The sequence below is a fragment of the Bos javanicus genome, chromosome 1, assembly GCF_032452875.1.
Source record: "Bos javanicus breed banteng chromosome 1, ARS-OSU_banteng_1.0, whole genome shotgun sequence".
NCBI classification, from domain to species: Eukaryota; Metazoa; Chordata; class Mammalia; order Artiodactyla; family Bovidae; genus Bos; species Bos javanicus.
In genome coordinates, this window is record NC_083868.1 from 45,669,280 (window position 1) to 45,686,586 (window position 17,307).

At 38.3% G+C, this 17,307-nt stretch overlaps 1 protein-coding gene across 50 annotated transcripts in view; it reads right to left on the bottom strand.

Annotated features, from left to right (window-relative positions):
• ABI3BP (ABI family member 3 binding protein) overlaps positions 1–17,307 on the bottom strand; it is a 293,260-nt gene that overhangs the window by 171,905 nt on the left and 104,048 nt on the right. For all 50 annotated transcript variants that reach the window (XM_061426547.1, XM_061426450.1, XM_061426423.1 and 47 more), the window contains exons 3-4: positions 12,418–12,486; positions 9,248–9,380 (exon numbers count right to left, since the gene is read on the bottom strand). In XM_061426547.1, coding sequence (XP_061282531.1) covers positions 9,248–9,380; positions 12,418–12,486 — 202 coding nt within the window. The remainder of the gene's footprint in view (positions 1–9,247; positions 9,381–12,417; positions 12,487–17,307) is intronic.

Consider the following 17,307-nt stretch of genomic DNA (forward strand, 5'->3'; position numbering starts at 1 on the left):
GTCCAGGTCCTTACTATCTCTGGACTCTTGGAATAATTTTCAAACTGGAAACCATTTCCAAAATCTCTTTATCACTTACTGTTTCCTGATGTAAGTTCAACAAAAGAAAGACATCTCTAGTTATTTTAGTGCTATCTAAAATGGAACAGTTTATCTGAATTGGCAATTATCACATAATATAAGGTAACTAAAATCCCACACACTCAGAAGATTAGCAGCAAATGCAGTATCATTTTTTGCAACCTCTTATGCAAGAATTTTTTACCTGATTCTATCCATGCCTTCTAGGGTAGGTTGTGGTGTGGCCCAACAGAGAGCATCTTTCTAAGAGTTGTGTCTCTGTACCCCCCACTGGCCCCCACCTTGGTTTGCCTGCAACCTCATCTCTCTGAGGTCCTCGCCCTTGATGTCTGGACAGTCCCCCTACTATGTGGACAAGGACCTTCATCTCTGACTCCTGCCCACAGCCTGTGCCTCCCCTGGCCCACTCCACACATTTAACATGTGTCATCTCATTTAATTCTGACATCTCTATGAGATATTACTATTATTACTCCCATTATACAGATTTCAGATAAAGTTCAAGGACTGAAGGGACTGGCTAGATGATTTTTAAAGCTAGTTTTGGACCTTCTACTTGCCTATTTGTTTGTACATTTGTTAGGAATTACTTCTGTAAAGTGTGATTCTATGTTGTGTGTGATGGGAGACAAGTACGACACCAGGCATTAATTCAAATATGAGCTCACAGAATAGGGAGGGTGGTAGATGTACATCTGAACACGACTAAAGGAGGCAGGATGAAAAGCAGAGCATCTGAAGGTGGTTGGGTATGGCACTCTGCAGCCTGAACTTATAAAATGGTTACACTGCAAATCCCATCCCAGTGGGAGACTGAAAGCATGACATCCTACCCAGATCCATGGAAAGCACAATACCAAATCTAAGCCTCGTGTCAGGAGAATGACTCACAGATTCCTTGAGACAGATTCTTAGGGAAATTTTGTGATTTTTTTCTTTAGCCAGGTAGTGGGAACCTGGGGGAGATTCTTAGACGGGTAAATAAACTTGAGCAGTAATTAAGGAAGCTAGATTTATCAGCAGTGGAAGAATTAGAGAAAAACTGGAGGGAGGAATCTCAACTTGCTATAATCCAGATGAGATAATCAGGCTTCCTACGTGGCGCTAGTGGTAAAAAAATCTGCCTGCCAATGCAGGAGAATCCCATGGACAAAGGAGCCTGATGGGCTACAGTCCATGGGGTTGCAAAAAGTCGCACAGGACTGAGTGACTTAGCAGCAGCAGATGCAATAACAAAGGAGTGAATGATGGAAGAAATACAATGGAGCAGAGGAAAATAAACAGATCAAAGTTATATTTCTACAAAATAATTGATGAGACTAGACTCCTTATAGGATATGGGTACCAAGGAAAGTGTAAATAATATTCAAAACTCAATTTTCAAACTTAAGAAGAGGGAAGTTAAAGTGATAGAAAAGGAGATTTTTTTAGTGGTATCAGTTCAGTTTAGTTCAGTCACTCAGTCATGTCCGACTCTCTGCGACCCCATGAATCACAGCATGTCAGGCCTTCCTGTCCATCACCAACTCCCAGAGTTCACCCAGACTCACGTCCATTGAGTCAGTGATGCCATCCAGCCATCTCATCCTCTGTCATCCCCTTCTCCTCCTGCCCCCAATCCCTCCCAGCATCAGAGTCTTTTCCAATGAGTCAACTCTTCGCATGGGGTGGCCAAAGTACTGGAGTTTCAGCTTTAGCATCATTCCTTTCAAAGAAATCCCAGGGCTGATCTCCTTCAGAATGGACTGGTTGGATCTCCTTGCAGTCCAAGTGACTCTTAAGAGTCTTCTCCAACAACACAGTTCAAAAACATCAATTCTTCAGCGCTCAGCCTTCTTCACAGTCCAACTCTCACATCCATACATGACCACAGGAAAAACCATAGCCTTGACTAGACGGACCTTTGTGGGCAAAGTAATGTCTCTGCTTTTGAATATGCTATCTAGGTTGGTCATAACTTTCCTTCCAAGGAGTAAGCGTCTTTTAATTTCATGGCTGCAGTCACCATCTGCAGTGATTTTGGAAGTATAGACAACATTAATTTAGTTTGAGTTTGAGGTACTGAATACTGTTATCTGGTCATTCTAATGAAAATATTCAATGGACAATGAGAAATACACTTTTAAAACTGGGCCAAAATCAGAGGTTCAGCATTGGAGGTCATTTATATCCTTACACCACTCCTAATATTCCTTGTAGAATAGCAACATCAGAAAGTCCTGCGAACTTTTGAAAATGAACAATCTCAGGCTCTTCCTCAGGTTTATGGAATCAGAACCTGCATTTTAACAATATCTTCCACATGATTGAGTATGTCAAGGCTGTATATTGTCACCCTGCTTATTTAACTTATATGTAGAGTACATCATGTGAAATGCTGGGCTGGATGAAGCACAAGCTAGAATCAAGATAGCTGGGAGAAATATCAGTAACCTCAGATATACAGATGAAACCACTCTTAGCAAAGAACTAAAGAGCCTCTTGATGAAAGTGAAAGAGGACAGTGAAAAAGTTGGCTTAAACTCAATATTCAAAAGACTAAGATCATGGCATCTGGTCCCATCACTTCGTGGCAAATAGGTGGGGAAACAATGGAAACAGTGACAGACTTTATTTTAGGGAGGCTCCAAAATCACTGCAGATAGTGACTGCAGCCATAAAATTAAAAGATGCTTGCTCCTTGGAAGAAAAGTTATGACCAACCTAGACAGCATATTAAAAAGCAAGAGATATCACTTTGCTGACAAAGGTCATTAGTCAAAGCTATGCTTTTTCCAGTAGTCATGTATGGATGCAAGAGTTGAACTATAAAGAAAGCTGAGTGCTAAAGAATTGATGTTTTTGAACTATGGTGTTGAAGAAGACTCTTGAGAGTCCCTTGGACTGCAAGGAGATCCAACCAGTCCATCCTAAAGGAAATCAGTCCTGAGTATTCATTGGAAGGACTGATGCTGAAGCTGAAACTCCAATACTTTGGCCACCTGATGTGAAGAACCAACTCATTGGAAAAGACCCTGATGCTGGGAAAGATTGAAGGTGGGAGGAGAAGGGGACGACAGAGGATGAGATGGTTGGATGGCATCACTGACTCAATGGACATGAGTTTGAGCTAGCTCTGGGAGTTGGTGACAGGGAAGGAACAGGGAAGCCTGGCATGCTGCTGTCCGTGGGGTCGCCGCAGAGTTGGACACGACTGAGCGACTAAACTGAACTGAACCACATGATTTGCAAGTATATCAAAGTTTGAGTATCACTGTTCTATATAGACATTATCATTAAAGACATGGCTTACAGCTGAGATAAGGAGGATACATAGGTGAGATATCCAAGGATAGATCTCTATTCCATATTTGAGAGCCAGGATAATAAGCAAAAGAGAAGAGAAAGGGAGTAAGAGCAAAATCTAAATAAAATTTCAAAGGAAGAAAGAGTTCAAGAATGGGAGGATGGCCAAAAATTCCACAAAGAGATTTAAAAGAATAAGAACTGAGAAAAAAATAAAACTATGGGATCTAGCAATTAACTGATCACTGATGATCACCTAGAGAAGTTTCAGTGGAACGGAAAGAGGGTGGGAGCCAGTGAAAAGGAATGAAGACTGTGAATGTGGTTGAGAAATCAAGAATATGAGAGCACATTAATCTGAGAAATTCTGGAATTAAGAAGAGAAACTGAAAAATAGCCTGGAAGCTATAACAGGGTCAACAGAAAATATGTTCTTTGGGGGTAGGGAAATCTTGAGCTGTTTGTAAGCAAGAGGCAGGGCACAAATATCAGTGAAGAGGAAAACGCAGAACAGCAAAGAATATGGAAGGAACAGAATGATGAGCATGTTCTGAAGGCAGAAACATGCTCCTTGGTAAGAACAGAAGAGATTTAAGGCTAAATCTAGGATGAAGAAAAAGTGAGCCAATGGCAGACTGCCTACATTTTCTTCAGTATTACAGAAACCAGGATGGACTGGAACATGAAAAGAGTCAGAGTCAGTAGCCAAGATGCTATTCCCAAGATTCAGGGTAAGGTGCCTAGACTGAAATTGTTGACATGGAAATAGAAATGGAAAAGTAGGAGATAAAGATACTAATATGGGGACTTATCAAAGGCAAAACCAGTGTAACCCAGAGCCTCAATACCTATAGGAAATGAGGAATGTTAAAATTTATGGAGTTTCATATTAGGGAGAGTAAAAGAATTATGATAGTTCAGAAAATAAAAAGGCAGGGAATTGATATTTCATGAGAAAAGTACAAATTCAATTTTGTCCTAAGTTTGAAGTAATAGTAAGGCATAAAAGTGAAAATGTTGACATTTCACTATTTATTCATTCACTATATATTTACTGAAGGTCTACTTGCTGCTGCTGCTAAGTCACTTTAGTCGTGTCCGACTCTGTGCGACCCCATAGACAGCAGCCCATCAGGCTCCCCCATCCCTGGGATTCTCCAGGCAAGAACACTGGAGTGGGTTGCCATTTCCTTCTCCAATGCAGGAAAGTGAAAAGTGAAAGTGAAGTCGCTTAGCCGTGTCCGACCCTCAGCGACCCCATGGACTGCAGCCTACCAGGCTCCTCCGCCCATGGGATTTTCCAGGCAAGAGTACTGAAGTGGGTGCCATGCTGGCACTGGTGCCAAGCTGGTACTGGCTTGGGTACTGGGAAAACAATGATGGCTATGATACCTATGGTCCCAGTCTTCTCTGAGCTTAAAATTTACATGGCAAGATGAATGGGTAATGAGGCACTGGGCTCAATCAAGTGAGAATTCTTAGACCTCAAAAATATTCACTTAACAACTTGGGATAAAGAAAAAGAGGCAAGAGTCAGCTCTGAACCAGCCAACAAGGAGGACCCTCATTCTACATTAAGAGCAAGTAAGTACAACGTGAAAGCATTAGAAAATGTGAAAATGATTTCTAAACAAATCATAAAGCTTTACAAATTGGCAAAGGAGTGAGAACTAAGGCAATCTTAAACACTTTAACAAGCTGGAAACATGGGAAGGAAAAAATATGCTATTAATGGTGAAATAAATTGTGGTTTTAACTTCTCATCTGGGCCAACTGGAAAGCTTTCTTTTGACCTCAGATATATTAAGGACAAATGTGTGCATTCTTCCTTTCAAAGCCCTTTAAGAATAAAACATGTAAATTAAGCATATCTACTCTCCAATGAATGTGAACTCAGAAAAGGCTCTAAAAATATGGGAGACCCAAATGGACCCTATGGGAATAGGAGTGGAAACATACCACCAAGAATAAAGTGACACTGAATTAATATTTCCAAGTTTAAAACAAATAAAATAAAAAACAGGGATGTTCTCATTGGAAACTCACTATACTAGAGCTTTGATATGTAAAGTCAAAAATCAAAGTATAATAAAAAATTTTTCCAATAAATTATCTGCCCTTGCATAGGATAAATGAAGTGACACAAATCAATGTGAAATGATTGTTTCTAAAAACTCAGAGACTTTACACATGCTGCCAAATATTAGAGCTAGTGGATTAAAATGACACCAGTTGATGTTCCTATAGCAAGCTGAGGGAATTCAGGTTCCAATGGCTTTGTCAAAAAACACTCTTGAAGGAAAACTTGACCTGTCTTAATCTAATTTTCAAGAAGGAATCATTCCCTATAACTATTATTGCTTATTTTAACCTACTGGATTAGTCTAAAGTCTAAAAAAAAAAAAACATAATCATATGAGGGTGGATTTCTCCAAGTCTGCTTCTAATTACACTAACTGAGTTGTTCTGGTGGATTTATTTGGGTGTTTATAATATGTATAGTAATTCCAGAGCTTTTAAATAAGGACCATTATTTTTTCTCAAATAGTTACAAAGACTTTAAAATGTCAACTCTTTATTAACTGTTCTAATTAGGGAGAAAGGAGGCGTGGGTAAATAAAATTCACATGGGTAAATAAAATTCTCCACATGTTCCTTTTTGTCATTACATTTAATTCTTTCCTCTTAATTCTTAGTCATGTCCTAACAATTCCCTGGAGAAGGCAATGGCAACCCACTCCAGTACTCTTGCCTGGCAAATCATATGGACAGAGGAGCCTGGTAGGCTGTAGTCCATGGGGTCGCTAGGAGTCGGACATGACTGAGCCACTTCAGTCATGCATTGGAGAAGTAAATGGCAACCCACTCCAGTGTTCTTGCCTGGAGAATCCCAGGGACGGGGAGCCTGGTGGGCTGCCGTCTCTGGGGTCGCACAGAGTTGGACACAACTGAAGCGACTTAGCAGCAGCAGCAGAGGCAACAATTCCCTATTTCTGTCAAGGATACTTTGATCCTCGCACTCAGGTTTGAAAGTTGGCAAGCATCTTGACATGTCATTACTGCATCTTTTATAAAACTTCATTCTAGGCAGAATTATTTATTTTAAATATTGTGATTTGATGGGCATGACTCCACCTATTTGATAAGAAGACCAGAACCAGGGTTCATGGGTGAGGAAATGAGAGGGTGAGGTGCACATGTGGTCTGAATAGCTTGGGGTCTTCAAGTCAACTACTTTGGATAAAAATTCTAGCTCCATCGAGTATCTGTTCCTCTATCTTCTGCATATTTATTATCGACTTTTGCTGTCGTACCGTGACAACATTTGTCAATTAGAATCAATCATCAGATAAGTTGTTTTGTGGAGGGGTCAGGAGAACCAAGTGAAATTGAAGACAGGGAGGCTTGAGGACAAGGAGGAAATCATATCAAATCCTGCTCTAGGAATTGGCAATTTATTGAACCTCATGGATTTATCAAGCAAGTTCAGTAACCATTAAAATCAGCTATGTTTTGTTCCAAGTGTATCAAATATTTCTTCCCTTCTTCCTTTCTTCTTGCCCAGTCCTTCCCTCCCTTCTTTTTTTCTTCTTTCTTAATAAGAGACTTAAAAAAAGGAAAAGGAAAAAGAAACTGACCCACAGATGTTTGTTTTCTCAGCACTAGCATCCTGCACCAACTCATTAGAAACCGAAGTTACCTCAAGCAAGTGAGTTCTTTTAGGAGTCTGTTTCCAAACAAAATTAAGTTTCAGGTTTAGCGTGGGTGAGATAAGGAATATTTCAGATTCTTCGAAACAGGTCAAAATTATTTTTCAAAAACTTTAGCTTTGGCATTATCTTCTACATGCTTTTTTCAAAGAACTTTTTCCTTCAGAACTATAAGCATGTGAAAGAAAATTTCTTTCGTTCTTAGTTTAGATTTCCTAATCAAAGTTATATGAACGGTGGTTTTGGGAACTTAAACATTTTAAAGCTCTTTATTTTCTGTCCAATTTAGACAAATAAAAAGAAAGAAAGCAATACAAAAAATAGACATTTGGCCAAAAAGTATATTAAAAAGTTTTCAATATATTTAGTACAGGGGAAAAATACATATTAAAATGGTAATGAGATAGAACTACACTAGGATACCTAAAGTGAAAAATGTTGACGACATGAAATGCTGGTGAGGATATGGAGCAACCAGAACTCTTATACACTGCCTGTGGGAATTTAAACGGAAAATTAGGCCAAAAAAATATACATCTTCCCTGTGACATAGCAATTCTACTTTTAGGTATTTATCTAGTGTTAGTAGTGTAGTGTTAGTCTCTTAATCATGTCCAGCTCTTTGCGACCCCTTGGGTTGTAGCCCACCAGGCTCCTGTGTCCATGGGATTCTTCAGGCAAGAATACTAGAGTAGGTTGCCATTTCCTTCTCCAGAGGTATTTATCTAAGATAAATTAAAAGGTATGTCTACAAGAATCTTATACAAAAATGTTTATAAAATTTATCTTCAAAATACCCAAAAATAAGACACAATTCAGGTGTCTACCAGCAAGAAAAATGGATCAAAAAATTCTGAAATACTCACATAATGGAGTAATACTCAGAAATAAAAAAGGAATGAACTATTGTTACTTACAATGTCATGAATGAATCTCAAAAAACATGCTGATAGACATAAAAAGAGAACATACTTATGATTTTGTTTACATGGAATTTTAGAGCAGACCAACTCTCTAGCACATTCTAGGGTGATGAAAGAAAAATTTTTAATGGATTGTACAGTACATGGTTACACACTTTTTCTGTAACTGATTAAACTCTACACATAAGATCTGTGCATTTTACTGGGTTTAAATTATATTTTAATAATTAAGTCTTTTATTTTAAAGAAGGGATGAAACAAATTTTAAAAATCTTAAAGTCACTTTGAGTATTTAAAATAAATACCTTTTAAAATAAATGTTCCTTTTGGTTGAAGCTTGAAAATTTTGATTGTCAGATCAAAGTTTTGAATTTTGAAGCTACTGCAGTGAATATTTATGACAAGCGAATATCACCTTATACCCAATTTAGAATCATGGTTCAGCATTTAGTACAGTGCCCAATACATAGACAATGCCAGCTCTATGTGTTGGATGGATAAATGGCAGTGATTTAAAAATAAACTTAGGTTTTTCTTACTTTGTTCTACCAAAGAAGATGGTGGCTTCATTTCCAAGGGTGCTTTTCTTTGACCTACATTTCTCCATGTGTCCCTCTCCCCAGTTTTCTAAGCCGGTGATCCCTAAACTTAGGTGGGGACCAGAATCTACTGGAGGGCTTGTTAAAACACAAATGACTTGGCCCCACCCTTTAAGTTTCTGATTCAGTAAGTCTGGAGATCTGAGAATTTCCATTTTTGATAAGTTCCCAAATGATGCTGGTGCTGATGCTGCTTGGTTTAGGGACCAAAGTGAGAGAACTAGTGTTTTTAGCACTTCATCAATTGGCAGACCAAAGATCCATCTTTCTCAAACCAAGGATCAAATGCTGCAACTTTTAATGGTCTCCCCTAATTGCTTTCAACCTTACGCTCTGAGTTTTTATTAGACTTATCACTGATAACCCCACTTACTATTTGGCTTATTTTTCCTTCTGTTTTTTTCTTTGGAAAGAAAAAAATATGTGCATGAGTTTTCCATTCAGGTAGATGGTAATTCCTGAAGGGTAGGGGCTTTGATGAGTGTGTCTTCATTCTCCTCAAACCGAGAACAGACTCTCCAGCAAATAGCTGATCTGCAGACACTGATGCCCTGATATTTACACATCCTTCTAAAGCATGTGCAGACACTGTTGAGAGCAAGTGTCAATTTTCAGATGAAAAATAAAATTTTCCATAATGGTGAATTACCTGTCATTGGGACACTGACTTGGCAATGTCCAATCATGGTGAGGGTTGATGAGGAAGCCCCAGGACAGGAAGACTGAGCTTGGTGACAGAGTGCCAACTACCAGCTGGAGAGGTTTACGAGCTCGTTTTTTACCTACAAAGGGAATAGACAGGTTAATTCTTGTAACATTTAGCATATTTTCATGATTTGGGTAAAATATACAAAGATAATTTAGCAAGATGATGAAGAATGTGAAAGCATTAAGCTCCTTTTCTTTTTATACAGTGCACAAATATTAATAATGCTTTGCCCATGAATTTAAGCAAGAATCAAATGAAATACCCTTTTGAGATTTACATGTACGTGTCTATGCATATAAACTATATCCATTCCTAGTTTTTATTTTCTTGTGGGTCAAGGATGAACATGGAGGTCTTGGCTGTTACCAGTGAAATAAACAAACACACACACATACACATATAGGTATATATACATTTACTTTTCTTTTACAGACAAGATAAAATGTATGCTTATTTTTTCCCTGAAACTGTGAAATAGTTTCACATTTAGAAATATCTTAGACAACTTACCATCAAGGTTGAATGCTATATATATATATATATTTTTTTTTTTAACTATTTGGAAGTGTAAAATCTCTTGTTAGAGCATTTCAATGACCTCTCTTTTTTTTTTCTTCTTTTTTTACAGTAACTATTGAAACAGACAAGGTACACACATTCTTAATATTGCTGGGAGAGTAGGAATAATATAGGAAGCAGTTATTCCAACAAGACTAATTGGATTTCGGCAATGCCAAGTGTGATTCTGATAAACCACTCTAGATTCTTTTCAAGTATATGTGAGGGGCAGCTATTTGCTTTTTCAAAAATATTTGAAACTTTAGGAACAGGAGGACAGTGAAAAGGAGGAGTGCCTATTACTTCTGTTAGGTTTGAGTTATATTAATTGTTATTCTGGCAGAAAAGCCCTCTGAGACCATAATATACATAATCTAGAGGTGGTAAGTTACTTCATTGTGACATAGATGAATTTTTTAAAGATACCTTAAATAATTTTCAAGGATGGTTATTATTTAGTTGGTTGAAAACATGCAGTTATACTTCTCTATAAATTTTTCCAGTTTACCTATAATAGGACCTTATCTGACTATGATTCAAAGGGTTCAGGTCTGGTCCCCAAACAGGGCAGGTTAGAATCTGAGATAATGTGATTCTGATGAGTTGTTTTTTCTATCCCTGAGTTGATTTTCACTCATGTAATATAATTGTCTTATTTTATAGATGAAAAATAAGGTCTGGAGTAATTTCAAGGTTGTCCAAGGTCACAAAGAGAGCACGCTTAAGACTCAAATCCAGGTCTCCTGAATTGTAATCGTTTCTAGTTTTCTTTTTATTACCTCACTAGTTTAGCTCACAATGTATGAAAGTAATGCCATTTAGAAAAACTACCTTTTTCTTTCCTCAAGGAATCTAAAGTGTATATGACTAAGTTCACTGTTTGGATCTTCAATTTTAATTATTTAATCATTTTTAAATTATGTGGCAGATACAAATATAAAATGAATGGAAGCTAATCCATTACTCATTACATCACTCTTCAATGCAGATTACAAAAAAAAAAAAAAAAATTATATCCATTGCCTGAAAGGAAAGGTGGGGTTTCTGATCAGGATGAAACTATTTCCTGAGTTGGTCATCACGTAGTGAAAAATAATCTAAGGCCAATGTCACAGAAGCCCACAAATGAAATGAAGTTATAAACTGCTATTAAGATATAATCACTCTCTTGATTTTTCTTACTTATTTTTGCATATTTGTTTTATAACCATACTAAGAAAAAGTTCAGTGACTATGAAGCCAGAATCCCATAGAAACATACTCATGCTTCCTGACTTTATTGTTAATATTTTGAAATAGAGTCCTCAAATACTGGAGTACTTTTCTTTGCAAGTATATGGAAAGCTTCTTGGACAATGATCACTATTAAGTTTTGAAAGTACTGATTGAAATCTCCCTTGTGCTTTGGGATATTATGAGGTCAAGTAAAAGGATCTGTAGTTCTCAAAAAAAAAAAAAAAGAGGAAACCAACAGAAGCCTCGAGGGGAGAGGATTGCGGCAACCAGTTTTTGGTCACCAGGCATGGCTGATACACTGAGGAGACAGCATACATAGCTGCCAAAGGCCCATTTGCTCAATATCTGTACATCCCCCAACGCTTCTTATCCCTTTGAGAAAGATCCTTCTTTCTGTGTGGCATTCAGTGTACCATAAAAGGCAAATATGATTAGGGAATAATTATTTTGAGAACAGTTCACATTAGAACATGAAAAAGAAAAGCACCATGATCAACTCTACCTACAGACTAGGAAGATGTGACATAAGATATTAAAAGCATATTCACAGCTTTATTAGTCCTTCCTAATAGCAAGGTCTGGCTTATTTGATCTGAGAAGAAATTTTAGCAGTGAAATTGGGACAATGTCTTCCTTAGTCATATAGAAACATTTCTACTTTTTTATACACATGGTATCTAGTTGCCTGTTTTACATCTCCCTAACCCTGGGAAGATGGGTGTCACACTGATGTTTTATGAAAGAAGTCTTGTTTTCTGCATCTGACTAAATACAAGTGGTTTGGAGGCATAAATAAAATCCAAGTCCCAACTCATTTAACACACATGTAAATGAGTTATGCTTTTGAAATGTCAAGTTTCCTTCAGCAAAGTTTAGATCTCACATTTTGCCCTAAAAGTCTGAAAGACACAAGAGCAGGCTTTAGTTCACACATTGCAACATAGAAGGAGTCAACAGGAGCTAAACTCTAAATAAGCACTTACTCTGGGCTAGGCCAGTCCTATGTAGCTGTGAACTCATCTCATCCTCACCCAGACCCTCCCATGCAGCAGAACAGAGGCATAGAGAGGTTCAGTAATTTGCCTCAACCCTCTGCTGTTTGTATGCAGTGGGGCGGATAAGACCCAAGGAGCCTCTCCCAACCAGGCTATGCTACTTCCCAAGCAGGGTTATCTGTTTTCAGGGGACTGCTGGGCATCATACATCTTCTAACCTACCTTCCGGAGGCATCCCCAAGACACGTGTTCTCCATGGGTAGAAAAGAGATGAAAAGGCATGGTTTAAAGTTAACAATAATAATGAATCAACAAAAATACCTGAGCATGACTTCTTTTGACTGGGGGGAGGAGCGGGCCGAACGACGATCAGATATTTAGGCTCAGCATCTGGAAATGGTAAGATTATTTATCAGTAAGATAAACAACATGACAGCACACCCATTCCTGACTCAGTGTTCCCCAGCCTTAGTCACTGTAACCACAGAACCAGCGGGTGAGAGGGCTCAGGCATTCGGAAAGTTCATACTTCTTCTGATAGTTCAGGCCATTAAGTTTTTAAAGTGAAAATTAAATCCAGATTTTCAAAACCTCATGGACAGGAATGGGGGAGAAGTCTTAAAAGAATCATGTTAGGGACACAGATTTCATGCCACATTTTCGATAGTCCTTTTCTCTGCAAAGATTTTTTTTTTAAATCAGATCATGTCTCATCTGTAATCCTACTCTTAGAGGATCAGAATGGTGCTTCAAAATCAGAGAAGGAAAATCATACTTGCACAGGACACACGAGTCTCAACTGTTGACTGATCTGAAACTGCTCATTTCCTGGGTATCTGAATATTCTCCATAATATCCTACCTATTTTTTATCCTGTTTGCATAATTTTTCAACCTGTTATCACAGCCAATCATTTTCATGAAAAATTTTAAAACAAAGTCACAATTTAAGTTGGTATAATTACCACATAAATATACTGATGAGAAATAGAGAATCTCTTTAAAATATTTAGGTTTTGTTGCAGGGAATTTGTGGGCTAGTATCTTGATAATTTTAGGTTACACAGGTATATTTGTTGAAACTTACTGAACAGTAACAAAAGGGTCCTACCAGATAGTACAGGGAATTATATTCAATATCCTATGATAAACCATATGGAAAAGAATATGAAAAAGAATATATATGTATAACTGAGTCACTTTGCTGTATAGCAGAAATTAAACACAACATTGTAAACCAACTACATTTGAACAGTTTTTTTTAACACTGAAAAATGTGGACAGTAAAAAGATTAAAAAAATTGGTTTTGAAGTAAAATGATATTTAGACAATAAATAAGTGCTAACTCAATCAAGGGCTGAAAATTTATCAAATAATTTTTTAAATTAATGTTTCCAAGATGAATGGTTGGTTTATACAGTATATACATAAGCCAAATACACTTCAGGCATTTAAAAATTAGCATTTTATAAGCAGCTCTATTGGATTAATTGATTGATTGATGGGTATTATCTACAATAGTTCTTCAGTAACTTTGGATCCTGGAACTCATTCTACACTGAACTTCATCGGGATGCTATCGTCAGTCTTGGTTTGTTTTCATTCAAACATCTCCTCTCCATGTGTTTGGAACAGAGGCCTTCTCTGCCCAAGGCTTTATAGGGCTGACCTCATTTTCAGCCGGAGACAACCTGGCATTCAATCACATTCAATAACTCAAGCCTTTGTCTTTTTCCTGGACGTCTCACATGGCTCTATTTGCTATAACCTGCTGCAGTAATTACCACCGCAAATAGGTTAACCAGATAACCTCTTGAACTGACCTCAGGGCTTTGCTCATTGATCACATTGGTGCCTAAAGACTGCAACACAGATAAACGAGCATTCACAGACAAAGCAGGGTTTCAGAGTCTCATGTGTTTGAAAGCATATCTTGCTTAGTGGAACTTATATAAAGAAAGTTCAACCTAAGTCAAGGTTTCTAGTAGGAATATAATAACCATTTCCTGATTTTTATTTGTGACATACAGCAATATAAGTGGTCTTCCCAGGCCCACTGCCAAATGGGAACCACCGTTGCCAAAAGAATCCACCTGCCAATACAGGAGACATACGAGACCTGGGTTTGATCCCTGAGTCGGGAAGATCGCCTGGAGGAGGGCATGGCAACCTACTCCAGTATTCTTGCCTGGAGAATCCCATGAACAGAGGAGCCTGGCAGGCTATGGTCCATAGTGCACAATATGAGTATTAAGAAACTACTGAGTATTGAGTACTTTCTATGTGCTATTATATTCACAATTTAATTACTCCTCATGGCAATGCTACCAGAACAAGCACCATTCTCACCTCAGTTTGCAGATGAGGTCACTGGGGCTGGGTCAGCCTCATGGGCAACATGTACAGTCACATAGGGAACCAAGCTCAGAAGGATCCCTTGCTTGGTTTAATATCCTGCTTTCGCTGTCTTGGAATTCTTAATACTTTTATCTTTGAATTCATCTTTCGTAAGTCGTCCAATGGGATAATAGAGCATGAGCAGAGAAGACAAACAATAATGCCTGTCTGCACTTCTTTCTATCCACACAGAGCATTCTAGGTGACCATTAGCATTCCAAAGGGCCCATGACATGTGGGAGTCCATTGAGAGCCAAAGGCCAAATAAGGTTAAGCATATTACATCTACGACTCAGTAAGGGACTGTGGAAGGGACACTCACGGCCTTGTGAGGTTACACTGTCCATTTGAACCAGAACTTGCTTCAAATGCAGAAAGAAGGGAACGACATTTTAAGAAACAAAACTGACCAAGGAATCCTATCATGTGCTTACTTATTCATGTTCCTTCCCTGTATGAACCAGCCACTGACAATGAAAGTTAGAAGACAGAGGGAAAGGGAAAGCTGGAGAAACCTCTGCTTCCTCTTCTTCTCAGTTCTCCTTCACTCAGCAGTAAGTGGAAGGAAGAGAGTATTAGTAAAATGTGCATGTATCAAAAGTTGAGCTCTGTGCATTTCCACTACTGTGGCAAGAATAAAGTACACATGCATATAGGAATTACAAGATACATAGTGTGTCACTTCAGTGGTTCTCCTCAGGAGTTAAAGATTCTCACATGCGTGAAGTGCTAGGTCACTTCAGCCATGGCTGACTCTTTGCGACCCCATGGACTGTAGCCTGCCAGGCTCCTCTGTCCATGGCATTCTCCAGGCAAGAATATTGGAGTGGGTTGCCACGTCCTCCTCCAGGGGACCTTCCTGACAGAGGGATTGAACTTGTGTCTCTTATGACTTTTGCATTGGCAGACAAGTTCCTTACCACTAACACCGCCTGGGAAGCCTGAAGGCTCTTACGTCTGCCTTTAAAACTAGCTTTGCATTATATAAAGAAAGGCTAGTAATTTAAACTCTTAATTTTTCTTGACTTAAATGACCTGAAGTAGCAAATAAAATAGCATCAAAACAAGTAGAGAGAGAAACTGTAGAAGGAAGGAAAAAAACTTTATATTTTAGTACCTTTAATGATATTTTTTTTTCTGATTTTTGAACCATGGACCCTGTGTTTTTATTTTGTACTTGGCCCTGCAAATTATGTAGCTCTCTTAATCTTGTCCACAAAATGTCCTTTTAATAAGTCACTGAACTCACTTCTAGGAAAAGAAAGCTAAATCCCATTTTTCTTAAACTGTTCTCAACGTGACAGAGTCTGTTAGAGTTAGCCTTTAATTTCCTTCCTTGATACATGTTTGTTCAACTATGCCTCAGTCATTTTAAAAGAGACCTGAAATACTAGAAAAACAACATGCAGAGAAGCCATATGGTTACATGAGCAATTTAAAAGTAATTTTGGTTATGATCACAGTCATTCTGCATAAAGCATAGGCTGTCACAGCCAGTTACAAATTAGAACAGATGTTGGGACTTGGGTGCATAGGCTGGCTCTCGCTGCTCATAAGAAACTTCCAAATCCATGTATTTCAGCAGTCTTTGCAATCAGTTGGGAATACAGACATGGAAAAACAGAACAACTGGAAAACAAGATTTCTGTTTCTGTTCCTCACTATGAAGTTCTTTATGGATATGCAGCAGTCTGGAAATACATACACTGTACCCTGATCAGAAATTTTGGCAACACATGCCCCAAATCAACTACTTCCTTATTTAGAGAATACACATTATTAAGACATTTTAATTTGTATAGAATGCAGTTAACTTGACAAACTTTCCATTTCTGATGATTTTTAAGTCTATACCATGCTGCAGACTAATTAAATCTAATTTGCTTCATATTTTGAATGCCTTGTGGTAGAGGATAAGGACAGCTTCCTGCTTAAGGAAATCTATTATTGAAATCTTTTATAAAGTCCTAGATTTTTTGGTAATGCAAATACCCCTTCCATAATCACTCTACTTAAAACATCCTAATTCTCACATTTTTATTTAGGGACATCTGCACTGCAAGCCCACTCCAGTGTTCTTGCCTGGAGAATCCCAGGGACGGGGGAGCCTGGTGGGCTGCCATCTATGGGGTCGCACAGAGTCGGACACGACTGAAGCGACTTAGCAGCAGCAGCAGCACTGCAAGCCACACTGCTTTAAAATGCTGTTATAGTGAGTTTTTCCCTGCCATGCAAGTTTCCACAAAAGAAACATAAAATAAACCAGGGTGATCCTAAAGGAAATCAGGTAATGGACCTGAACAAAATAGTATATTTACCCCTGCCTCTTTTTGGTAAACAATTCGGTTTCATGACAAACTAAATTTTTGAGCATAACAGCATGGACCCTGGAGCCTGCAATCAAATCCTGCTCAGCTAGTTGCTAGCACAAGGAAAAATATTTAACATCAGTGCACCCAGTTCATCATGTACAAAATGGGAAAAATCATAGTACCTGGGCTCATAGAGTTTTTAGTTATGTTTATGCACACAAAGTCCTAATTTAATGTTAGCTATTATGATGATGGTGGGCTTTCCAGGTGGCTCAGTGGCAAAGAATCTGCCTGCCAATGCAGGAGACATAGGTTCGACCCCTGGTCTGGGACGATCCCCTGGAGAAGGAAATGGCAACCATTCCAGTATTCTTGCCTGGAAAATTCCATGGTCAGAGAAGCCTGGCGTGCTATAGTCCATGGGGTCACAAAAGAGTCAGACACGACTTAGCGACTAAACAAAAACAAATCATGATGATGATTTCTTAAAAGGTGAATTTTG